General features: G+C 48.9%; 1 protein-coding gene across 4 annotated transcripts in view; it reads right to left on the reverse strand.

Moving 5' to 3' along the window:
• Nucleotides 1-26,207, reverse strand: part of GLI3 (GLI family zinc finger 3) — a 269,004-nt gene that overhangs the window by 7,113 nt on the left and 235,684 nt on the right. For all 4 annotated transcript variants that reach the window (XM_072760058.1, XM_072760057.1, XM_072760061.1 and 1 more), the window contains 3 exons: nt 11,275-11,424; nt 9,983-10,147; nt 4,357-4,647 (listed from right to left, as the gene is read on the reverse strand). In XM_072760058.1, the coding sequence (XP_072616159.1) occupies nt 4,357-4,647; nt 9,983-10,147; nt 11,275-11,424 (606 nt within the window). The remainder of the gene's footprint in view (nt 1-4,356; nt 4,648-9,982; nt 10,148-11,274; nt 11,425-26,207) is intronic.

A 26,207-nucleotide genomic window follows, 5' to 3' on the forward strand; every position in this document is an offset into this window, starting at 1 on the left:
GCTCGGCCACAGCGACTGATGGGATGTCGGGTGGATGTGCAGCGGAGGCAGATGGAAGTGGGGCGTGCTGAATGGGGTGGGGGTGACGGGCGCGGCCTCAGCCCCGGAGTCCTGCCCCAGGTGCCAGCTTTGCCCACCGGCTCCTCGGGCCCAACCCCACTTGCATCACTTGACTTGATCCTTTGGGCAAAACAGTCACTCAAAACCTCAGTTTCCTTATCTACAAAGTGGGGCCCACTAACTTCTCTTCGGGATTGTGGCGGGACTTAGGGTGAGGCCCAGAGAGCACAGGCAATACGGAAAGATGTGGGAAACGGGTACTGAGGGGCTCCGAGAGCATTAGCGGTTCCCATCATCCCGCGTGGCTTTGGCCCGTGGGCCCGCTCGGCTTGGCTACAGCGTGCGTGGGGGGATGTGTGGCCGGGCACGCGCTCCTGCTCTCCTGCAAGGCCCTCTCTGAGCTGCTCAGGGCTGGCTCCCCAAGCTCTCTGTAACCTCTCCCCCTCCGTCTACACCTGCCTGCTCCGAGGGACCCCGACCAGGCCGTGGGTAAAGGCAGCCGTAAGGGGCAAAGCTTCCATGGCCTGGCTTCTGCTGTACCCAGCGCGGAAGAAAGGCTGCAAGCTACAGCCATCCGAGTCCGGGGAGGAGCCTTATCGCTGCCCCTAGAGTGCCCTGGCGTTTCTCTGGGAGAACCAGGCAACGTTTCCCTCGTGCCACAACCGTGTGGCCTACACAAGCCAGTTCTGCAACTAGTCAGGAACTGGACCCAGTGCACCGGTTCTCAATCAGGGAAAGGACCACCCGCCCCTGGGGCTCCCGGAGATGATGGGGGTGCGGAGAGCTGGTTGTCCTCAGGGCTGGGGCGGGGGGCACCATATCAAATGGCCCTCCATGAGCAGTCTGCACAACTCTATCCGAACTTCCACCCGTGTCCCGGTTGGAGAACAGTATGACCCCTTGGGCGGGGATAAGAAAAGTGACGTGCAGAGAAGCTCAGCGACTGCCCCAAGTCACAAAGTCAACGAAGTCAGTGGTACGACCAGCCTAGACTCCCAGCCCAGTGCTCCTTCCATCTCTCCGCAGAGCCTTCTCTAGCGTTCCTCTAGACACTAGAGCCTGACGGCAGCCCCAAGAGCAAATCCTCCAGGGCGAGAGGGCCACACAGGCTCCGCTACAAGACTCCCAGGTGGGCCGCCCGGGGTTCTACGCGAGGGCTCCCGGGGGAACCCGTCACACTCGTTCTGCGACCACAGTACACACACCCAAGCAAACGCACACTTTTCTAAGTGAGTGCCATGTGACACGCTAAGTTTGTCCTGGGCAACCAAGCAGAGCAAAGTAAGAGACACAAATTGGATTGCGGAGCTCGTCGAGTCTTGCTCGGGTTACGCTTCAGCACAACGGTGGCGTGCCAGGCCACGTGCTCCGTCCCCAGCTCCTCAGAGCATGCGGGGCGTTGGAGGTCCTTCACTATGGGACTGTCAGCAACCGGCGTGTGCGTGTGCCTCTGTGTGTGTTTGCACGCACCGCGGACTCACGCTTGCACGGGGCACAGGAGGAGGCGCGAACGCACTCATGACGAGGGCTGCTCAGAGGAGCTCAGACATTTAACCACAGATTAAATTGCTGACGACAAATGTATCCAGATCGGTCGTCCTCAAAGAAGAGAGGTACCCGTCTGGTCCAAGAGTGAATTTACATGTGTCAATTTGATAATTAAATAGGCTTGGGGAACATCTGCTTGGTCGGCCGGCCGTGATTTGTTATGAAAACCTAGACAAATAGAACAATGACTTCCACCATCTAACTGCACATTTCCACATGCTGGATGTTCAAAACACATTGCTTCTACGTTCGAAGCACAGCCGAGTAATGTTCACTACCAAAGATAGTCACAGAAGCACGAAAACTACAGCGAAATCAAATGCATAGAAGTTGAATGTTAAAATGAACACAAAACAAAAAGGGCAGAGAAGCTGAAATTCCCTCACCTTATTACCCACTGTCCTTAGGAAGTGAGAACAAGACATTTAGGAGCATTACACAGAAGAGATGTGGAATTAATAAGGAAAAAAAAAAAGAAGAAAGAATTTAATTCATAGCACGATGATCAAAGACACGTTTTAAAAGAAAGAATATTAGAAATGTAAAATCTCATACGCATTAGGCAAGGTCCATGAGGCCATCTGCTTATATTTACATGGATTCATGGACATATACAGACAAAATAGCCCCCGTAGGGAATTTGATTAATTGATTAGCCTTACCTATGAAACATGGAGCCTCATCTCAATCTCCATGATCCCTTCCAGCCCACGTTTCTATGATTTCATTACTTTATAATATAGTTCACATCTTGGGGCATCTCAGATGTCACTGAGCCAAATAACCATACGCCCTTATCTCTACCAATTTTCCTTTTATTTTTTTTTAATTTTTATTTTTTCAATTTTCCTTTTAAATAATGGGTGTTTGGAAAGGAGATGACAAGTTTTCTTGAGCTAGGGATTAGGTACATTAAAGGTACAAGAGACTCTGGGTCCTTGGGATGTCCCAAGGACATAAATCATTGTCTTTTGATGACATAATCTAGGAGACCACAGATTCATTTTCCTTGCTTCATTAAACACTTTAGGATAAATTGTTGAATGTCCGGCACGTGGTACAGTTGGACTTTGAGGAGCTTGATATGTGGCTCCCCCCCTCCCCAAAAGTATGTGCAACAGCACTTACGAGCTGATTAACGCTGGAAGTATGGTGATGAGTCATAACACATGCATCAACTTTTGACTAAGGTGCTTTTTATTTTTATTATATTTTGACTAAGGTGCTTTTGAAAAGCAAAATACAGCTACGCACTGGGACGTAACGATGAATCTGGGTAGCTTACTTGTATTATTGGGGGCTAGACTTAATGTCACTTTGTCAAACTCTTAAACTCAGCAAGTCATTAAAGTTCACCCAATCATTGGATTCCACTCGGTCAGCCCTGGGATTGTATGCGTGCATCACTTCCTAGCCACACGTACTGCCGCGTGGCGACATCACTCAGGAGCCCACAGGACGTCCGTCCAACTGCTGGACTTTTCTACTTTTAAGAAGCTTCCTGAAATGGAGTATAGATCCGTCTGCCTGACCACGTCCAGGCATCTGGAAATCCAAGCACACGGCTTCTCTCTGGTACACTTCCCTCCACTTGCAGAGTGGAAGACCAGAACCCGGCACATCCGCGGAGCTGACTCCGTGACGCACGTTGTCTAAGACAGACGTGCTGGATCTCTTCCGACAGCTACTCTTTTCATTTTTCTTGTTGTCTTTCTTAAAGTTTTGGATGTTTTTAGTCTGGCACGTACATAACAAAGAGTTACCAGGGGAAGTGAGAAAGAAGCTGCCACAGGAGCATGATCCATATTATCAGTCTGGTGACTACCGAGAAGTCAACAAACCAGGATGATTTCTCCTGATGACATTTTTCAAACGCCTCCCTTGTTCTTCACCTCCTTGCTTCTGGTTCCACTGCAGAAATGGTCTCTAGTCTAGGCAGCCAATCCCCGGCTTGGCACCGGAGTGGGCTTTTCTCAAAATCAGCCGTGCCATGTCATTTGCCATCACCAGTTAAATATAACTTTTTTTTTTTTTTTTTTTTAAATCCTGACTCCTTTTTACTCCAACTCCTGAACAACCTGCTGGATGTAGGGCTGTATCCAGCTGCAATGCTGCAATGCCAGGACGTGCTGCAGCTCGGGCTCCGGCTGCAATGCCAGGACCTGCACCTTCCCGTCTCTGAGGGTTAAACTTGAGGGCTACCACCCCTGCCTCACCCTGTCACATCCTCAAGTGTGCTGGGGGTTTGCTCCCCCTCTTGAATGCTCTCATGCAGACTTGTGTTAAAGACCCATCACGCTGAGTTCCAAGTGTCTGCTTTTTGGCTGTCTGCCTATCCCACTGGACTGTAAACGCCTAAAGAACAGGGACCATGGCTTATTTATCTCAGGGTGACCAGGGCAAAGCACAAAACAAAAGACACGTCCGCAGAAAAAAAGGGATGACTGACTTATATCACAGGGCTCCTGAAAATGTAGACAGTCATGCCTTTGTAACCTGCCATGAAGGGTATGGCTCTCGGTTGATTTTGCAAACCAGTTAGCAAACCTGGATGCTCTGTTCAGAATTACTCTATGCCAAGCAACCTTTAAGTAAGAAATCCAGGTCTCTGAGCTCCTGACCTCTTCAATCAGAGAGCCCAGTGCAGTGAGGACCTGGGTGGTCACATCCCTCCTTCCGCCCTAGCTGACTTTTAAAAAATTCTCTAGGATGGCCTGGGGACCAGCAGAAGGAAAGTGAATGACATACCATGGGCTTCTCGGCCTTGACGGCTTTCACTTGGAGGCATTCTTCCCGCTTTGAGGTAGTGTTGCTGAGGTCCTTCTGCTCCCCAAGGGCTCCCTGAGTCTGCCGGCCAGGCGACCTGGACTGTGAATGGCTGCCCGAATCTCGGGGTGGGGGCGGCCGAGGATGTATGTCCCCACGCTGCTTCTTGGTGACATGAGCCTCTGGGCCATGCACGGTCTTCACATGTTTCCGGAGGGAACTTGGGTCTGTGTAGCGCTTGGTGCAGCCTGGGATTTTGCACACATAGGGTTTCTGCCAAAAACCACAAGAATGAAATAAAGAGACCGTTACCGAAGTGGTTGGTGATGCCCCAGCCCATCGCTCTTGTGGATGCATATCGTATCTTTAATTCTTTCAAAGCCCTTCCACGAGGCGTTCAGATACCTCTAAGTCCCAAGGGTTTAATAAAGGCCATTTGAACACCATTCAGGGGCCAGTGAATCTAGCTTTAATAGACTATTATGTTATATATTTTTTAAAGATTTAATTTATTTACTTGACAGAGAGGGAGCACACACAGGGGAAACAAGAGAGGAGGAAGCAGGGAGCTGAGCAGGGAGCCCGAAGTGGGCTTTTCTGGATCCCAGGATCATGACCTGAGCCGAAGGCAGATATTTAGCGGACTGAACCACTCATGCACCCCTTATTTTAGAGAGTGTTCAAAGAGAGTTACAAATGCCCAAACTGCCTGCATGTTCTCAGAAACATTTATCCTATGAGTAGGAAGAAGGATCCTGCTGTTGTGGTAGCTACTCAAATAGGTATTGGAAGATGTGGGTGAAGACGATAGTGATGGCGATGGTGACAAGAAGGCTTCGCCACCCATCACCGATCAGAAGAATGCTATATGCCTTTGGGAGAGTTTCTGTGAAGAAATTTCTTAGGGATGTTCTGGTTCTCAGATTAAAACTCACTAGGCCTTTTTTTGAAAATGTGCTCTCTGCATGTAAGTGTAGTAAAAAAAAAAATTGCCTATAGCTTCTTCTGTGCGAGATTATCACTAAACTATGTCCATTTGGGCAGCATTACAGCTGTGTGGGATGTCTGGGGCTCAGAATATCCAGAACCTTTCTGATTCTCAAAGTTGTAAGGTCCCATTAGACCGTCTATAAATGCTCATTCATAAGTTGAGAAGCGCTGATGGATGGTGTCCTGGAAACGAGGATTCCTGTCTGGCTCTGCTCCGGAGTACTCAGGCCTGTAAATTATTCCATGTTTTTCTATGTGGGCCACTGATCAAACCTAGAAATGCAGTCATTAAAAACTACATGGATGCTTATAGCTGAATTATTTACTCATATCACAGAAGCCATGGCATTTACTCATGACCAACATCAAAATTGTGATTTTGTTAACCTGGCTTGAAATATAATATATTCATGAATCCTTACAAGAATATATATATCTATGTATACCAGAAGATGAGCTATTAGGTAAGCGATAGTCCTAAAAAGCATCATTAGTATAATGTACCCATTATATTAAAAAAGATGCCCTGCCTTATAGAATGTATGTGTCTAAAAGAAGCTTTTTCACTAAAAGCCCAAGAACAGACTGAGTGCCACAGAAAATGATGAAATGTCCTAATGTAGTGAAGACTCCGAAAATTATCCCGAGAGACTTCACCTCCAAATTTGAGATTCTTTTGGGTAGAATTGATTCCCATTAACCATGAATTACTTCTATTCAGGGGCTGGTGCGATTTGCAGCACATATATAATGAACGAGCACATCGACTTCTATGCATTAGGGACAGAAGAGTGGCTCCAGCGATCACTGCTATTACCTCACGGCGTTCTGACATCGGCCCTACGCCTGCACTGGCAGGACAGGAAGCTCCATCAGCAGCCAAGCCGGGATGGATGGTGCAGGTGTCAGGGAGGGGGGTGGGGAGAGAGCATGAAGCCAGGCCAACGTTACGTGCCTGAGGACCTACTCTTCCCAGAAGCATATGCATGCGCATGGAGTGGGTTAGCTTGGAAAGGAGGACGCGGTTGGAGGTGGCAAGTCTACAGGCGTGCCTCAGCTCCTGTATTTCCAGGTGCAGCAAAACACACAAGTGCATGTGTAGCCACGTGCCCTGGTGTGTGCACCTGTACCTTCTCTGCTTACAACAGTCCGTAAGAACCCAGAATTCGGAAACCTATGCGTTACAACAAAACACATCTAATTACGTAGCTTGGCTCCCAAACTCTGTTGTGATCAATGACTGAAGTGAAATACAACTGTAGGCGGGGAGAAATGTTGTCTTAATGGGTTACCTGGGTCTCCTGTCCTAGATGGTCAACGTCCGCCATGCTTCTTTCCTTTCTTGACTCACTGTACTGAAAGGTACTTGGTGAAAGCAATCGCTACCTTTTTTTACCTGACTTTGTAGCATTTATCCAACTAAATTTCTCAATAAACGTTCCATGGTCCTCACTGTGTGCAAGACTCTGAGAACATAAACTTATTTACGGTAGGATGTGATGTCCAGGGATGCAAAATATGCAGGAAAAATAAGACAGCATGTAATTATCACCAGTACCAAGTATGAATGCCACAGAAGGATGTGGGCGGAGGGCAATCATTTTTTAGTTGGGATGATTACGGGAGGCATCGGTTACTGAGTTTCTGTATGTTGGTATAAAAGGCCTGGCTCGTGGGGTCACGGTTAAAGGCTAAATAAGACAAGGTATGGAATGTGCACCACGATGTGTGGCACAGAGTAATTACTCAGTGAGCAGAACTTTATTAGGAGGAGCACTATAGCTGGGTTCTGAAAGAACAGGATTCTGAGGGATAAAAACTGAAGGCTAGAGGGGGCCAAAAGAAAAGCCAAGGTCCAGAGGCAGGACTGCTTTGTGCATGTGGGCATGGCTGCCCAGTGCCATGCATAATCACCAAGTAAGAGGTCACACCTGGAAGGGCAGGCATGGGCCGGCTGACAGCAGGTATGAGTCTGGAAAGTCTAAACTTTCCTTCCCTCTAGGAGAAAGGGAGCCACTGGAAGGTTCTGGAGGGGGAGATACAACCGAGTCAGAGCCCGAGGATACCTGCCTAGTGTGGCTTTGGGAAGACATGAGCTGCATGGACTAGAGTCGGGATGCTTGGCAGAGGCCACTGCTATGGCCCCAAATGGGTGAGGCGGCCTGAGGGTGCAGGAGGACTGCCAGACTGGCTACCTGAACGGGAACGACGCCCCTCCTGCTCCAGTCCCTGGTATCCTGTTCCGCACCCACAACAGCAAAGCGTGTGCCACCTAACCAGCTCTCAGTGTTTGTTTAGGGAATGAACGAAAGTACAAAGAAGAGAGCAAACTAACGAAAGAAGATACCTAGATGTCTCTGGGATCGGTTCATGGCACAAATCTAGATTCTTGATTTTGGTGGATGTGAAATTGTCCATCATTCGTACGGAAGGCCAAAGCCTTGCGTGGTCAAGGTTAATTTATTTTAGATACACCGCTCAGCCCTGGCGAAGGATCTGATTGAACAGGGCATCGTTCAATCTCATAATGGATAAATTCTCACATTGTAACTTCCTACCTCACGGAAGTGGACAAGCTCACCTCGAATGCATTTAAGCAAAGCAAACAGCTGTGCACATACTTTAAGTCCATAAAAAAGATAAAAGGCTGGGGAAGTGTGTTTGTATATGTGCACTGCTAATCCTAACACACTCGCCACCCGAATTTCTCTGCAATCGCAGGAGGAAAACCGGGCCTAAAAATCTACGGGAGTGCCTGCCTTCTAAATTTCTAGTCCTAATTGTACTGAAATATATGCAGTTAAATACATTAATTTAATTCTTAATCGAATCCCCTAAAACATTTTTAAACTGAGATACAACTCACATGCCATAAAAATAACCCTTTTAAATTGCACAATTCAGTGGCATGTAGTTCATCCACAATCTTGTGCAGCTGTCACCACCATCAATCAAACTCCAGAATATTTCCAACGTCCCCCAAAGAAATCCTGTACCGATTTGCAGTCACCCCTATTCCCCTCCCTCAGCCTCCGGCAATCACTAATCTCCTTTCTATCGTTATGGGTTTTGCCTAGACTCCCTAAAACTTTGCACAGAACAAGTGTAACAGATAACAGATGACCCTGCAACCACTGCACGTAGCAAAGGCATCTTTGACATTAAAAAAAATGGAGGGGATCCCTGGGTGGCGCAGTGGTTTGGCGCCTGCCTTTGGCCCAGGGTGCGATCCTGGAGACCCAGGATCGAATCCCACATCGGCCTCCCGGTGCATGGAGCCTGCTTCTCCCTCTGCCTGTGTCTCTGCCTCTCTCTCTCTCACTGTGTGCCTATCATAAATAAATAAAAATTAAAAATAAATAAATGAAAAAAAAATAAAATGGAGATGTGGCACCTCCCCTAAAGCATCCTCAAACGGTTGATTAATAATAAGAGATCCCAAAGGACTTTAAGTCTCCTTTTCCTGCCATGACCCTGGCGTACCAGTCGGTGCGTGTGAACCTGCGCATGTCAGGTGAAGTGTGAGTGTATTTTTAAGAAAGTCTGGTTCCTCCCATTAGAGATGTTTTCGCTCGGCCTCTTAAGCTGAAGGGACACCAGGGACACCTGGTGAGGACGCTGAAACCAAGGGTTCCTGAGCTGCTGCGCCACGTCAAAGGCTCCTCGTCTCACACATGTCAAGCAAACAGACGAGCTACTTAGTGGGGGCACAACTACGTCTCACGTTAACCAATTCTGGCTAAACACCCCGTCGCCACGCAAAGTGCGGGGATCTTTTTTGGTTCACCCCTGGATTCGTTCGAGGCAAGGCTTCGCTGCGAAGACAGCGCTTGAGCTAGGCCTTCCGAGAGGAGTCTGCGGGCAGGCGTGCGTGGAAACACGGGCAAGAATGATTTGTCATTGAGACCACTGTCATCTCCATGCCTCTCTGAAACTCTGGGGGGTAACTATGTACAAGTAACAGCAACCCCGCAGGAACCACCCAAGAACCCTGAAGCCTTACTGAGTGCGTCATCTTAAAACGACTGACTAGGAACCACTCTGGACTTCCGAGGATGGCTCCCAAGAGCCTTCGGAATTCAGAACGTCTGGAAACCCTGTTTAGCCCAGGCTGGTTGCCCCAAAGAAGTCTTTTTGGATAAATGCATTTGAAGACAGCACCTGGAGAAGGCAGGCAGAAGCGGTCGTCTTAGCAGTAAGCTGTCAGCTGTCAGCACGTAACTTCTGATCTACCCTCGCTGCTTGCTTACGGGGTCGGGGTGGGTCCTGCCCTGCGTGGATTCCCGCCATTCCAGGCAGAGCCAGGGGGTGAAACGCAGAAGCTCAACGCTCCCAGCGCTCGGCCAGTAGGTGGCAGTTCTGACCAACGTGAGACCTGTGCACCAGGGGTGTGAAGCTCCCCCGGGGTCTGCACTGCTCACCAGACCAGGCCCACGTTCAGGCCGCCCCACCTCTGAGGCTCCGGCCTTCACCTGCAGCCCCAGAGCCCCACTCACGCTGGGGATGGCCAAGAGGAAATGAAACGGGATGGGCCTTGCCTCCTCATGCGGGGCCGCCAGGGCTCTTTGTTTCTGCCCTGAGCTCCGGGCCGGTCTCTAGTCTCGTGGCCGAGCCTCACCTCATTGGAATGCGTCCTGTTTTGGTGCTTGGCGCGATCAGAGGCATTTGAGAAAGCCTTGTTGCAACCTTCGTGCTCACAGACGTACGGTTTCTCTCCAGTGTGAGATCTCAAGTGCGTTTTCAAGTTTTCTAGTCTCGAGTAGGCCTTTGTACAACCTTCAAACTGAGGAAAACAGGAGAATCTGCATTATTCCACACAATCCCGGCTCATGCCTAGCGCTCCCTCAACGTTGATGAAAGACTGACATTTCGAGGGTCAGCAGCTTTTCAAAACCGAGGAACAAAAGTCCACTAAACTCTGCATTTATCGGGATTCAGATGGGGCTCGGTGCAGTTCAAGAGACAGCGTTTTCAGGGCTAGGAAAAAGTCCTGGAGGCCTTTTTCTTTCTTTCTTTTTTTTTTTTTAATAGACCACTCAATGTGGACAATGGGTTTCATTATCTGCTCATTGATCTCCTCAAATTCCCACTGATTTTAGATTCAGCACAAAGTTCACTAATATGGGTTTGTGGCCATACAAAGGCATGGAATTTGATCGCGTTTGTAAAGGGCCTTTAAGATGTAAAGTACAGGGCTGAGCAGTGGCCACTGCGCCACCAGGCTTAGTCCTGGGGTCTTGTGGGTCTCTACCCGGCCATGGGGACCCAGGGGGAAGGCAAAGAAAAACTCTGAAGTCATGTGGGTTCTATTTTTCAATAGACTTAAGTGTTTCAAGTCAAAGCTGGCACCCCCCTCGCCCTGTGAGCCCTGGGGGGTGATGGGCACTTGTGCTGGGGCAGGTAGCCATGTGCTCCTTCCCAGGGCCCGTCGGTGCGCCCTGGCCGCTCCCTGCCCACACGCCCGCTGGCCACTCCGCTATCCAATGTGGGAGCTACTTGCCACCAGAGGCTATTGATGATTACATTTAAAAAAAAAGAAATTAAATGGAAAAAATCAGTGCCTTGGCTGCTTTGGCCAGGACCTGAAAGCCCCCAAGGGGCACAAGGGGCTCACGGCTCCCCTGCTGGACGGTGCAAGTCTGGCGCTTCTTCTGTCCCCCCCAGGTGTGGCTGTCAGTGGTCCTTCTGCACCAGGATTTCCCCCCATTCCAGAAATCCCCCTTCTCAGAACCCCCCGCATTCATCACAGACCACCCCCTGCCCGCCCCCCCGCCCGCCCACCTTCCTGGCCGGGCCCCCCTCGGCTGGGTCCATCAGCACAGTGTGCAGAAGCCGGGGGAACCCGAACCCCAACCGGACAGGTGCTGGCTCCCGGGAGCCCCGGGCCCACAGCCTGCGCCACACACTCACAGTGCATTTGTGAGGTTTCTCCCCGGTGTGTCTCCTCATGTGCACCACCAGCATGTACTGGGCTTTGAAGGGCTTCTGCTCCCTCGAGCAATCCATCCACCGGCACACGAACTCCTTCTTCTCGCCGTGAATATGGTCGTTATTTATATGCTGGGGTTTGGAAGAAGAAAAGGAAAGCACATGGAGATGTAGGGCTCCTTTCTGAAGGCTGCAGAAGAAGGGAGGCCAGAAAGTGCCCCCGCCCCAAGCCCTAAGGAACATTTGATAACTTCACCTACAGAGTATTATATTTTTTAGTCTGTATTTTTTTAATAGAATTTATTTATTTATTCATGAGAGACACAGGGAGAGGCAGAGACACAGGCAGAGGGAGAAGCAGGCTCCCCACGGAGAGCGGGATGCAAGACTCGATCCCAGGACCCCTGGATCTTGCCACTGAGCTGAAGGCAGGTGCCCCAGTTTGCATGTTTCTTAAGTAAGTTTGTTCTGAGTAACCCTGCAAGGATACTTCCTAAGCAGCAGGAGTGGCACTATTTGGAGGAAGCCTGGGGTCCCAGAAAAGGTAGCTCTGAAGAGGGGAGCTGTGGACCCGGGAGCCCATGCGCCCTCGCTGGGCCTCCACCTTTTCCACCTGCCACAGGGGGTGGGGGTGTCAAGGTCAACAGGGGCACTTCCCTGCTCTCAGGCACTCTAGGCCTCAGGTTAGCACCGCGGCTGAAGTGAACACGCATGCACACACGCATACACGTGCACACGCGTCATTCTGTGACAGGGAGTAACAAAACCCAAAGTGCTTTCTCTAACCACGCTTTAGTTCCAGTTAGTGGGAGTTTTTTCTTGGATAATAATCAGGGACGAACGAGCCCAACTGACGAGAGCCAGGAGACCCACAGAACACTAGTCTCAGGATCTCATCAGAATCTTAGCCTTCTCCGTGCACACAACACTGGGACGGCTTACGTAGGCTCTAAGGTTTTTTCCAGCCTCGAGAACTCTCTTAACTTTGTTTTTAAAATGAAGATGAAAAAAATAAAATAAAATGAAGATGTATTTCCCTGAGCGCCTCGTTAATTCAAAGTTTTAGGACCATTCTTTTTTTTTTAATTTTATTTTTTTAAAGATTTTATTTATTTATTCATGAGAGAGAGAGAGAGAGAGAGAGAGGCAGAGACACAGGCAGAGGGAGAAGCAGGCTCCACGCAGGGAGCCCGATGCGGGACTCAATCCCGGGACTCCAGGACCATGGCCTGGGACAAAGGCAGGTGCTAAACTGCTGAGCCATCCAGGGGTCCTCCTAGGACCATTCTTTTATTTGGTTCCTTTGGAGTCACACCTCAGGTGTCAGATGGGAAGACACTAGAAACCTACAGGAGTGCCCCAGGAAGAGAAGGTTCTCGACTTGGGTCAAATTGAAGTCAATTTAAATAGGATGATGATGCGATTTAAATGTCCACTCAGTGTCCTGAGTTGATCCTGCTGGTTTTACTTTCGGGCTACCCCGCATTCTATTTGCCTTCATTTAAGGCTCCTGTGAGCACTTTCTCGAACGTCCATAGAAAGACACCACAAGTGAATCCGTGCACCAGGGGAAAGCCCCCCTTGGATTCCATGCCCTGCATGGTAGTGACGGGACGTTTAATTACTATCTTGCTTAGGCTGTGGCTCCCCGGTGCAAGGTCTCTGGGGGCCTGGGGGTGAGGCTGCATCCTGAGTCTGCCCTTCCCGGTTCCTCCAGGAGGGGGCCTACTGCTGCAGGGAAAAATGATGTTTCTTCTGCTTTCTGGATTTGAAAACCAACTGGGAGAGGGCAGAGGAAGGCAGCTACATGAACCCTCTGCTTCTTCAACAGCCCCCGGAGAGCCGGAGAGCCGGAGCACACAGGAGGGTGGGGAACTGAGCGGAGCCCAGGGGGAGACAACCCGGGTCCTCGGAAGCTCCACAAGGAAACCACACGGCATAGCCCAGGTTCCCAACGGTACAGCAGCACAGGACACACAGATGAGGGTTTCCTACAAAAAGCCAACTGTTCTGAGTACTCGTAGCTCTTAAAAGTTATGCAGCGCACCTAAGGGTACGAAGAGAAGAGAGGTCCTGGACAGGGGACAACATACAATCTTTACATTTCAGCTTTAAGAGCATCTCTGCAGCCCACGTGCAGCAGCCAGGACTGTCCCAAGGTACGCCGGGGACCCAGCCTGGAAGCCCCCGTGACACGCAGACGACTGCCATTCACACGAATCCATTCCATTACAAACTATTCTTGGCTCACTGTTTCCCAAGCTGTTGGAAACAGACTCCTTGGGTGGATGTACTTGAAAACACAGGGGGAAAGGGTGGGAGGGAGGGAGGGGGGAAGGAAGGAGGAGGGAGCTAGGCCGAGCTGGAGAGCAGAAGTGGAACCGGGCCTGAGCCTAGTCCTGGAGGATGGACAGGACCCACATCCTTTAGCTTCGTATTCTCAGCAGCTGGCCCGTGTCCCTGGCACCTGGCAGGTCCTCAGTAAATATTTGCTGAGTTGATTGGACTCATGTGGCAAACTGAAGTCTCACTGGACAAAAGCAGATTGAATTTGATGCTTCTGCTTATCTTGACTCAGCTTCATTTCGCCTAGTGTCCATACAATACGATTTTAATGTAACGTGTTCTATCACTTTACGATTATACACTATCAAGAGTTCAGAAGGATTTGAATGATAGCCAAACGCGAACTCTACCTTGGCGGGTAGAATAAGGCAACACTGGCGAGTGCACTCTTTTTTGTCCCGCGTGCACACTGCCTGAAGAGAACCGGGTGCTTGTCATCCAAGATCCCCAGGTCTCCAAGAGGAGATGTGCGGGATCACCGGAGTACGAGCTAGAAAGTCTAGAGTTTTCTGAGTGGATGTTGCATTTGAGCTGAGTCTCCAGTGTTCTACAGACACTTTTCCTCATTGATGAATCAATGCTTACTGCACAGATGTGACTGCAGCATTCCATTCGTCTGTCATGCATTTACTCATGCGTAGTGAGGTCCCCTCCACACCAGGCCCTGCGCTGGGGAACCAGACGGACGTGCTTCCTCTCCTAAGGAAACGACAGTCCACCGGAGCCAAGCAGATAATGCCTCAAATTACTATACAATTATCGTTGTGATCAGTGTCATGAAAGGAAGGAAGCAGGTTTTCTAAAAATAATTAACAGGGGGGCTCAAATCCATGTGGCACACCGAAGAGCAGGGTCAGCTTCTTCAATGAAGGGGCGTTTGTGGTAGGACCTGAGCGATGAGTAGAGGCCTGCCAGGTGTGCAGATAGAAGGGCGTGGGGAGAAAGGGTCACCAATGCAGAAGAGTGGTGCCTCTGAGGAACAGGGTGAGGAACACGCGTGGCAGGACAGGATGGGCCTAGCAGACACCGGGGGCACGCAGCACAGCCACGGCCCAGCGCAGTAAGGACGCATGAGTTTCCACGGGCTGGGTGGGTGCTGCTGAGGGGGCCCAGCTTGTGCCCACCTATGATGCTGCATACGGAGCCAAATGGGCAGCCAGACTGCAGGATACGACCTGCAGAGAGCAGCCCTGGGACGCCTGCCCCCAAGCAGGGGGAACCCAGCTAACTGCCCTCACTCAGGGGGACTGGAATGACTGACAGGGGAGGTGCCAAGGGCGGTCAGTGAAGTCAGAGACTCTGCTGTGTTCCCCTCCCCAGGACGCCGGAGGTCCCCTCTGGGAGGAGAGGGAAGGGGTCTGCTCCTCCGGGTGAGGCGACGAGGAGAAGCCAACACCCCGCTAGTCCCCTCAGGTGCACGCCTGGCTGGAAGAGCGACAGAAGGCTCTCAAGCAGAGGTTTCAACCCATGGCTGGGAAGTTTGAGAAGCTGCCTACGAAGGTGTAGGTGGGACCCACTGCAAAGGCAGAGGAGAGAGCGGACAAGATGCTGACAAGAGCGCAGGTACCAGAAGACGCCACTTCAGAGTTATCCCTCGCCAACTCTTGTCGAGCTTGGCCTCTGGGACACCTGAAAATTCCAAGCCAAGAACCCCATGCGGGTCAGCCAGCTGTCTCCACGCGGGGAGGAACGCAGAAGAACCTGCACTAGGCCGTAGGAGCGACCTCACTTCCAGAAAGGTCAGCGTCCAGGGGCAGGTTTCCCTCTCGGCCCCTGTACAGGAGACCTGAGTTCCACCCAACAGGCTTTTGTAATTTTCTGAAACTGCTCCTGAGTGCAAACTTGGATGGAGACCACAAGTTATTTTTCTTGAAATGAGATTCTGTCTGCACCGCCACCACCCCCCCCCCCCCCCCCCCCCGGCCGGCGGGGACCAGGTCCTGGTGCTGAGCACAGGATGTAATCAATTACTCTAGAGAAATACAAGGACATCTTTCTGCCTACTTGGGTAGTTCAAATGCACTGTAGGCTTAAGATATTTCCTGACTCTAGATTTCGAGTGAAAATTGAAATTCCAAGACATCATAGACTTTGCATGTCCCTGTGTCCTATTTACCCTCCTTTCACAAGCTGCTTTGGCCTCTGCAGCGAGTGGTCACGGAGGGCTCACGTTTAGGGCAGGCCCTAGGCTACGGTGGGAAGAACATGGGGTGGGCATGGGAAGACCAGCTTCTGATGAGCTGTGTACCCCTGGACAGGTCACTTCTCCTACTTGAACCTTAATTTTTCTCATCTGTTAAATCTGGGCGATGAACTAGATCAGGCGTTGGCAAACTTCTTCTGTAAAGAGCCAGACAGGAAGTATTTTAAGGCTTTGCTGGCCGAAAGGTCATAGGTACTCAAACTCTGCGGCTGTTTTAGGCGAACAGCCACAGACAACGTGTAAATGAATGGGTGCAGCTATTTATCTTTGACACTGAACATTTCACATGTCAAGAAATATTCTTAAAAAATATTTTTCAACCATCTAAAACCGTAAAAACCATTCTCCGCTCACGGGCTGTGCAAAAACAAGCAGGGGGTCAGACCTGGCCTGCGGGCCACGGGTTTGCTCACCCCTGGCGAAGTGATTTCAGTTTCCTTCTTGGGCTAGCAGGGCCCCTGACTTTCTTGGTCAGGCTGGTCAAGCCTGAGGGAGCAAAATTTGAGGAATGGAGGTTTCAGTGCTAGGGAAAAGAAAAAGAAAAAAAAAACAAAAAACTACAGGAAGGAAACAAGTCAGGATCCTAGACTAAGCCAGGGGAAGGAGGGAGGCCAGAGACTCCTGCCACCCCAACCCCTCTGTGCTCCTAGGACCTGGTGGACTTTGCTCACACCCAAATCCCAGGTAGCTGAGGAGCCTCCGCACGGCAGATTCTTAGCATTCCACCGACAGCATGCTCCCAGGTGAAGCCGGCCTGAAATTCAATGGGCATGTGTTTATTTGTGGTTCCATTGAACATTTGACTTCCTAGCAGTGAAAACGTTAATCAAATATATAAATAATTTAATTGGAGGGAAAATAATGCATGATTAAAGTCCAAACTAATCCAACACAAAGACATGCAATTTGCCAGCGGCCCAAGCTCCAGAAAGAGATAGATGGAGTAAATTACAGGGCTGCAGCCCAGGCCCTCGGCGGGGCCGCTCCTGCCCTCCCCGCCTGAACACGGGGCCGGGGACGCGCCGTCGTGCAGCAGCCCCGGGACCGGGACGGCCGGGCCCCGCACTGCTTCTCCACCTGCCCCCCTTCCAAGCGGGACCGCAAGCGTTTCGTCGGGCACCTGGCGAACACATCGAACCTCTCGGGTGCCCACAGCACACCGTGCAGCGGGGAGAGCCCGGGGCGCAGAGGGAGGTCGAGGCAGCGTCCTTCCCGGAGGCCGGCGCTGCGGGAGGACAGACCCCCGCTACTCGGAGGCCACGGTGGGCTCGACCAAGCTGGGAGAGTCCCCTCCGGCTGCACCGTGGTCTCCCTGGAGGGAGGGCGCGGCCAGTTCTGTGCACCTGCTGGCCCCTCCGTCGGGCGCCCACTGCTCCGGCTCTCCCAATAAAGCGGCGGCTGTTCAAGGGGTTCGCCATCCCTGGAAGCGCCCTCCGGCTTCCCCGGTGTCTCCCATTCCCCCCCTTTGTGCTCAGCACAAGTCTCCTAGCTCAGCTCAGCTGCTCCCTCGAAGCTTCTCACAGCCCCAGCACGTGGACAGGCAATGCCTCGCTGAACCAAGTCCCTTCCCTCCCCAAATCAGGCAGCTCATCCACATGCAGAAGGGAAGCTGGTGATGCAAAGGTCAAGACCAGCACCAAGAGGAGCTCAGGCTCCACGCTGGCCACCAACCCCACGTGCTCCCCTGTGTGCACGCTGCTAACCCCGTACTACCCAGGCCCCTGCCTTCCCACCCCCAGACCAACCATTCTCTAGCCCTGGAAATACACCACATGTGAGAAGTCCCAGCCTGCTAGTAAGGGACGGGAGGGAGTGAGGAGATGGGAGCCTTACAAGAACTGAGGCACCTGTGGGTCCTGCTCATCCCCCAGGTTCCCAGGGCAGAACTGGAACTAGGGCCCAGGTACACCACCGAGGCTGGGCCTGGGTCTCTCAGCCATTTGGCGTTGTTTCCCTGTCCCTCTGTTTGCTTGTAAGTCTGTCAGTCTATTCCTGGGAAGCTCATTACTATGGGCCATGGTACCTTCCCGGTCTGTCCCATACCGTTAACCATAAACTGATCTCTTACAAAATAAATAAATAAATAAATAAATAAATAAATAAATAAATAAATAAATAAAAATTTAAAAATATATATAAAAGAAAGCCCTGGCTTTCTGCCCGTTTCTGCTGTTTTGAACTTTGTCACCAGTTGCAAAAGCTTCTACAAAGTACCCTGATGTTTCATGGCCCAGGGTCCGTGTACAAGCAAAGAGCACAGCCTCCAGTAGGCCAATACCCCAGGGGATTGGATCACCCGTGTATGAGGCCCCTTGCACGTGTGCACACACACATGCATGTACACACACACACTTAGAGTACTGCTGCTCTGACAGGAGAGGAAATAAAGACCTGGAGAGTGGTGTGTTTCATATATGAATGCTCAAGACCCTGGGACCTGCATCACCGGCTTGCAGGTGCTTGGGTTCAAAGAAGCCGTCGGATGCTTGCTGGACAGTTTTATTTCTGACTCATCCTATTGCTACATTTTTCTGTCTTTTTTAAAATACTTTATTTATTCACGAGAGACACAGAAAGAGAGGCAGAGACAGAGGCAGAGGGAGAAGCAGGCTTCCTGCAAGGAGCCTGATGTGGGACTCGATCCCAGGACCTTGGGATCACCCCCTGAGCAGAAGGCAGATACCCAACCCCTGAGCTACCCAGGCATCCCCATTTCTCTGTATCTTAACCCATGAATACTCTACAATTTGAGGCCACAGATTTTATTTTAAAACTGAAGGAAATGAAACGGAAACCTTGCCTTCCCAGAAACTAGAAATGCTTCTTTTAAAACCTTTTCACATTGCCACCAGGTGAGCTCATAAACGAGGCTTGAGTCAGTATGTTTAGTGGAATTCAATAATTTGCAATTTTAAGGATTTGCTGAGAAAGTATGTTTTAAAAAGCCGCCTATTTTGGCAGAGGATGGGATATAAGCAAGTAAACGACTTTAAATAAGCTCACTTTTCAATAGGCTTCCTGATTTTATAATATAAATTTATTATAGTTGACCCTTGAACAACAAGGAATGAGGGGCACTGACACCCTATACACACACAAAAAAAATCTGCATGTTAAGTTTTGACTCCCCCAAAACTTAACTACTATTAGCTTGCTGTTGACTAAAAGCCTTACTGATAATTTTCACAGTTGATTAATACATATTTTGCATATTATGTTATTAAGAAAATCATAAGGAAGAGAAAATACATTTACAGTGTTGTACTGTATTTATATTTAAAAAATCCACATATAAGTGGACCCAAGCAGTTCAAATCCATATTGTTCAAGAGTCACTGGTACTATCTCTTAGTCATTCAGAGATATTTCTGCAAAAGAGAAAGAGGAAAAAATATTTTATAATGGATTAAAGCTTAGTTTACATTCAAGCTGGTTTGAGAGAGAAACTGAAATTGTTTGCTGATAAGAAACTAGGCAAGAAAAATCCTTCAAAACTTTGCATCTGAAAGGGGGCATACATACACCTTCTTGTTATGTGTATTTGATGCATGTGCCATTTCTGAAAAGTTGTACAGTTGTCATGAGATTCTATTAGGGACACACTACATTTGGATTCCTAACAGCTTCAACTCAGCAAAAGCAGAAAAAAAGCAGCAACCATAGACTCCTAGGGCTGAAATAGGTCCTTTATCTCTATATGCGCTTTAATTTGAGATAAATAAAATAATTTAAATGGTTTTGTTGGCACCCATCAAACTTCCTAATAGTATTTACAGTGTGATGCTTTCTGTGGGAGGGACCTCCGCGAAGACCTCCCAACACAACGGCTTGAATCCGCGCTGGCTTATAAAAGTATCCAGGTACCCTTCAGTTTTCTGATACAACTACAAATTACGCAGAAAAATACCAAAAGGACGCAAGGTTTTGGGCACAAACACCATTCTCTTTATAAAAATAAAATATTTTCTTCTTTCTGGTTTGCAGATATTAAGAATTAGGCTGAGATAAAAAGCAAAAAAAAAAACAAAAAACACAAACCCGCTTCCTGGTTAAGAAGGAATAAATCAATGAAGTCCCTCTCACAGACAGGTAATCAAATCTTGTTTCTAGGTACAAAACCACTTTCTTTTGTGTGTAAGAAAGACAAAATTCTTTAAGAAAGTAAATGTCTGAAGAGAGGGCTTCACAATGTTGGATTCAGAGAATGGGAATTAACTGCACCCAACCCCAGCCCCGTAGGGAGGACACGTGCTCCACTGCACTGGAGCTCCAGCACATTCCCACAAAGAACCAGTGTGTAAAAAAGAAGGACACCTGCTAGGCCATGCTAAGTAAGAGGGTAGTCACAAAAGGACACAGAGTGTATGATTCCATCTATACAAATGCCTACAACAGGCAAGTCTATATGGAAGGAGGGTAGACCAGTGGTTCCCTGTGGCTGAGAAGAGCCTGGGAAGTGGGGTTTCTCTGGGGGACAGTGAAAATGTAGTAAAATTGATTGAGGGGATGGTTGTCCAACAACTCTGTGCATATATCAAAATACACTGAGCTGTATCCTTTAAATGGATGAATCACACGGTATGTGAATTAGGATTTCTGTAGTGTAGTGGCTGTCTTGTTCACTTCACACATGGTATATGAATTACGTGTTAATAAAGATGTTAACCCTCATCCTCCCTCCAAAAAAAAAAAAAAAGCGGGGACCATGAACATTTACTAAAACCTCCTGGAAAATAAAGTACAGTTAGTTCAGAACCTCTATAGTTTTGGTTTTGTTGGTATCTTGGATTACAAAATTACTAGCTTTTAAGTGTCTAATTTGTGATATCATCAACGGAGGCGGTATCTCCGCCCCCTCGAGAAATGCATGTGGTCCTGAGTCTAAATCGTGTACACCTAAGAACAGTATACTGGCTGAATGTTCAGATGACCTCAAACCTTAGAAAATCTTAGTTTTTGAGAGGAATTTTTATTTTATTTTATTTTATTTTTTTGAGAGGAATTTTTAAAAAGCAAAATGTAACCATTAATATGGATTAGCTGACTGATTTACATTACTTTGGTAAAAACAAAACATCCTCATTCTTGACAGTGGGTTAAGGGCCTCTAATTCCTTGTAAGAAGTGTAACACTTTCTTTTACCATTTTGTTCTCTCGCTTCTAAATTATTTTACAAAACATCAATGTAACTCACTCTTCTCTTTTAAGATTCTCTCACATTTTAATAGGTGCGTTTGGTTAAAAAACAACAACAACTTCTGAGAACTTTTTTTTTCTGGAAGAGCCAGCATTTAAATCCCACCGAGATTTTAAAAACAGAGGTAAGATGGTTTTATCACATCCTTCAAGCAATCTAAGATCGCTGACATCCTTCCTACATATTACTGGGTTCATTTTACTTTTCATCTTATTCTTTTACATACCAACTTTTGTTTCAGTCACAGTAAGAACACAAACGCTTCTTAAGTAAATGGACTGGGGGGACCTCGTGTCCAAAAAGAAAAAAATACGAAGCGTCAAGCAAGTAAGGATTTAGTAGCATCCTTTCTAGAAATAAGAAGAATCCTAATGGCAGACAGGCAAGATGATTGTAGTTGTATAATCACAGGCTGAAATCGTTTGGAAAACGAAACCTCCGAAACACATTTTCTTTTCTTTTCTGTCTTTTTGCCATGAGCCAATCCACCAAATACAGTGAGCGCCAAGGTTTCTGGTCACACCATGAACTCCAAAGACACAGTGAAAGCCCTGCTTTCCTGTTCCTCAGCTGGTTCTAGACCGGGAGTACAGCAGGACCAAGAGGGCCCAGGATAGGTGGCCACAAAATGCAACCTTTCCCAGGACCCACATGAATTAGTCACTCATACGGATGGATCATTTCTACGAATCCAGGATATCTGGAAAGCATTACTGTCCACAGCAATGGCACAGATCGCCAAATTAAAGATTTCAGAAGCCGAACTGTGTCCCAGAGGATTAAAATCCTCCCACCTTGTGGGCTTGGATTTCTGCCATGAAGAGAAAAGAAGGTTAATGGGTAGTTTCTCTGTATAATAATAATTCCTGCTAGTATTTAGAGAGCAGTTCTACTCTTCAAACCATTGTCAAAACAATCCTTTCTTTTGTTATAAAACTTTAAAAGGTAGGTTGGATTTGGTACAATAATATAAATACGATTGTAACAGGGCCCCTTGCACTTCTAATTTTAAGATGTTTCATGCTTACACACACACACACACACACACGCACAGACACACACACACACACACACACACACACAATGACTACTCTATGTAGAACAAGGGAGACTCAATTTTAAAGTCTCCCTGAATGCAAAAGTAGTTGTGAACTTTTCCTGTTTGGAACGACCGATATTAAGAGCTCCATTATCTAGAAGTTACTCAGTTTTAGCCTTTAATTATTTCATGATTTTTATGATCTTGGCAATCCACATGGAACCTGAGCATACAGGCCCTGCTCTTTGTCAAGATCATGAATATACAGCGTGGCTGGGAGAAAACTTGAAATTCAAGAATAAAATCAACAAAGATGAGTGACAGATGCGATCTGACTTGAATGGGTGGTTTCTGTCTTCACGGCCCTTATAAAAGTGACCGTGCTCCCTCCACATCCCTGAAGCCTGACTCTGAACATTACATTAAGGGATGGTTATCATCCCTTAAACTTGCCTGCTTTTTAAACTTGCACACTTGTCTTACAAGTTTCTAAATCATAATGTCGAGGACTAAAATATATGTTGAAATAATAACAGTAAAAATGTATTTGAATTTCAAGTGACAATTATTTTTAATCTTTGGAGAAAAGTCAAGACTCTTTTTTTTTTCTGGAATCCTTTTAAGATATGAGGCCGAAGAGTTGTTCTGGTGCCGGCCCAGGCCAATCCTCGCCCCCGAGGGTTTCTGCCCATTGCATTGCTAGGGGAGATTCCTGCGTGAAAAGCGCTAAGGGTCTTCCTTCAGAGTCAAAAGGAGGTTCACTGAGTGTGTGTACATGTGTGCAAAGAAGGGGCGGGAGCTGCTAATGACACAAACCCGGGCAAACCTCAAGAGCTCTTGGAAGAAAGGAAGAAGGCAGGTGAACGGGTGAAATTATCCACTTGGAAATCTGCCCACACGTCCCCGCTGAGCTGACTCATTCATTCACTATTAACTCAATGCTTATTTATGATATCACGGTTACTGTGCTAAACTCTGAAGAGGCAAGATTGAGTAAGACATGTCCATTGGATTTCGTCCAAGACTGGCTGCAGGAATGCAGAAAGGAGCACTGCTTAAAAAATCAGCTTTCACATCATGGACACCTTTGGAATTAATAAACAAGCTACCCCAAAGAATGCATGACCCTCTTCCTTGCCTTCCAGCCCCACCTCGTAGAAAACTAGCAGCCAGTGCCCAAGGCTTTCCCAGGTGTGTCTCACCAACACAGGATGGAGGGGAAGCCCCAAGACATCTCTACTTCAGCAAGCTTTTCAATGTGCGGGACTATTCTGCTCCGCGTCAATGAACTCTTAACTTACTCACCCTGGTGTACGGCAGGCAACCCTTTGAAACACCTTCAACCCTTATCGCCGGCAGGTATGAGTACGGAAGCATAAACTACCCTATGCCATATGGGCACACACTGACTACCCCATCCGTAGATCCCGATTTTCTTGATCAAGTTAGTATCAAGGCCTAGAGTTTACACCAAGAACATTGGCCCAGACGATGAGAACGTAGGAATTCGTTCACTTGTACGTTAGGAGCAAAAGGAATGTGAGTAGGGCATGGCCACTGGGTCTGAGAGGATGATATTTTACATGGCGCGAGTGGGAAATAAGTGGATACATAACAGAGCAAAGTCAGGGAAGGCTTTGCAAGCAGGTACATGAGCTGAATCGAGAATAAAGAGGAAAGCTGGCACAGAGAAAAGTGTATCCCGGAGGAGGGACTAAAGCTACAGAGGTCCAGGGTCAAGGGAGAGCAGGATGTTGGCCAACCCCACCCAGCATGGGGTAAGGGCGCGCGTGTGTAATACGGGAAGGGCGAACGAGGGAGCAGGGAGGATGCACTTTGGAGGGACGAGTGCTACACACCCAGGCTGGAGCAAAATCACAAGAGGTGCTGACTGCTCCAGGGCACCCCCCCCCAACCCCAGGCCACCAAGAAGAGGATGGAGAGAAAGGGCCAATGGAGAGACACTGTGGGATCATTTGCGTTGGTGAATTAGAGAGAGGGGTAATAATAGGTGATGAGGAAGTCTCTCGCTTGAAAGATTCTGGGAGAATTTGTGAGCGATCACGTTTCTGTTTGGGACGGGGCACACTGGAAGTGCCCCCCGGGACATCTCCAGCAGGAGATCCAAGAGGAGACAGGCCTGAAGATGCAGGGATCTAAGAAAGGTGGCAGCTGAGGCACGACGGCAGTCCCCTTCCCTACCCCCATTGTGTCCAATCAGCCCCCCCCAAAACTTGAAGGAAGTCACGAAGCCCAGTTTGCACAAGTCTGACCCACGGAGAGTGTGCGGAGGACGCAGGCGAGCTGGATGGTGGAGGGCAAGGAGGCGGGGGAGAGAAGCCCGCCTGCCAAGGCCACGGGGCGCACAGGGTGGGTGTGCTGGGTGCAGACCAGCAGGTGGCCTCCTCCAGTGACAGCTTCTGGGCAGTAGGAAGCTGTGGGGGAGCAGGAGGGGGAGCCACAGGGGGCAGTGCAAGCTTCAGGAGGGCAAGTGGCCTGCCTGTAAGTCCCCAAAGCGTCCCATCAATCACAGGCCCCTTGAGCCTTTAAACCCTCGGTGATTCTCCCAAGCTGTCTGCAAAATTCCCTTCTGGGGAACAGCCTTTGATGGAGGCGATGTGCAGGGCCGGACATGCAAAGACTGCCCCCGAGGATCTGCAGCCCGGTCACCAGCGTCTGAGTGGCCAGCAAGACAGGATGGAAAAGGGGGGGCACCCAAGGATCACGGAGACCCGACACAGCAGGGTGTGGGCGGGGGACACATGCCACCTGGTCCCAGCAGCACCCGAAGGGCGAGCAGAGCCAGTGCCGTAAAGACAAAGGCCACCCAGAGGCTGAACAATGTGGGCCGTGCAGCTGGGGACGCGTGGCTTTCATCTGGGGGGGGGGGTCCCTAAGCCGGGATGGTTGGACCCCCTTCAAGCCTTCCTGCGAGTGTCCCCTCCTCAGTGAGACCCGCCACCCCATTTATAGTCCAGCCTCCTCAGCCCCGGCCCTGCCGCTCCATCCTCCCCATGGCCCTCATCACCGGAACGCAGCACACTCCGCACAGGCTTTCCGATTTATGGTCTGCCTCCCCGTGAGAAGGTAAAGTCCACGCAGGCAGAGGTTTTTATTGATTTTGTTCCACTGATGTATTTCCAGTGCCTGGAACAGTGCCCAGCACATAGTAAATGCTCAATAAATATTTGTTGGAGGAGTGTGTTATTGGAAATACCACGTCGAGAACTGCTGTGGGCCCAGGTCTCAGCACCACCCCCCAGTCCGCCGCCTTCGGTGTGTGCTTCGAGAACCAGAAGCCACAGGAAACAGAAGCAATTTCCTGTGATTCTTCTACTCTCAACAATCTGTAAACCTCAGCCTCTCATATGCCTTCAGGGTGCACCAAACAGAGCCCCCCTTTTTTATGCTGTGACCGTAGACGGAGGTTTTGAGCTAGTAGTGACATAATTCAGAGTTATCTTCGTTGGTTCCTATACATTCTTAACGAAAAAGAATTCTAAAACTCATTTTTGCCCACCGTCACAATGTTGATGCAGCTCTAGGGGAAGGGCTCTGGCATTTAAGAGCTAATCCTCACCGCGAATGCTACATTCCACCGGCTGGGGAAAGCACACAATCTTCGGTTTTACTATAGGTTTCTCTTGAAATAATTCAATAATGCTTCAGATGGAGAGGAAAAAAAAAAAAAGGCCAAGTTACCCTTGTAATCAGGCTATACACTGGAATTTTGCCCCTGGCTATTGTTTTTTTTTTTTTTTTTTTTGTAGTTTATATAGAGATTTCTTCCTAATGCAGTGCTGTTAAAGTAACAGAAGACTGAAGGGCATATTCATCTTTAATCTGCTTGTGCAAATCTCATTAATGTCATGGGTATCTTGCCCCGTGCTGGAAGAGACAGCAATGAGGAAGTGAGGTTGCTCATACATCGTTTGCGATTGGAGAAAAGGAAGAAAGAAAACCCAGGTTTAAATTTGAAACTTAAAAAAAAAAAAAGTGTGTGTGAGCGTGCGTGTGTGTGTGAAATGATCTGCGGCCCTTCCAGAAAAGTGGGAAGCTGGCCCGCCTTCTGCTGAGAACCATCCTTCCCACGGTGAAATCACTCGTGGGGGAGGTGACTTTCCTTGAAT

This window comes from Vulpes vulpes, chromosome 5 (assembly GCF_048418805.1).
Source record: "Vulpes vulpes isolate BD-2025 chromosome 5, VulVul3, whole genome shotgun sequence".
Classification (NCBI taxonomy): domain Eukaryota; kingdom Metazoa; phylum Chordata; class Mammalia; order Carnivora; family Canidae; genus Vulpes; species Vulpes vulpes.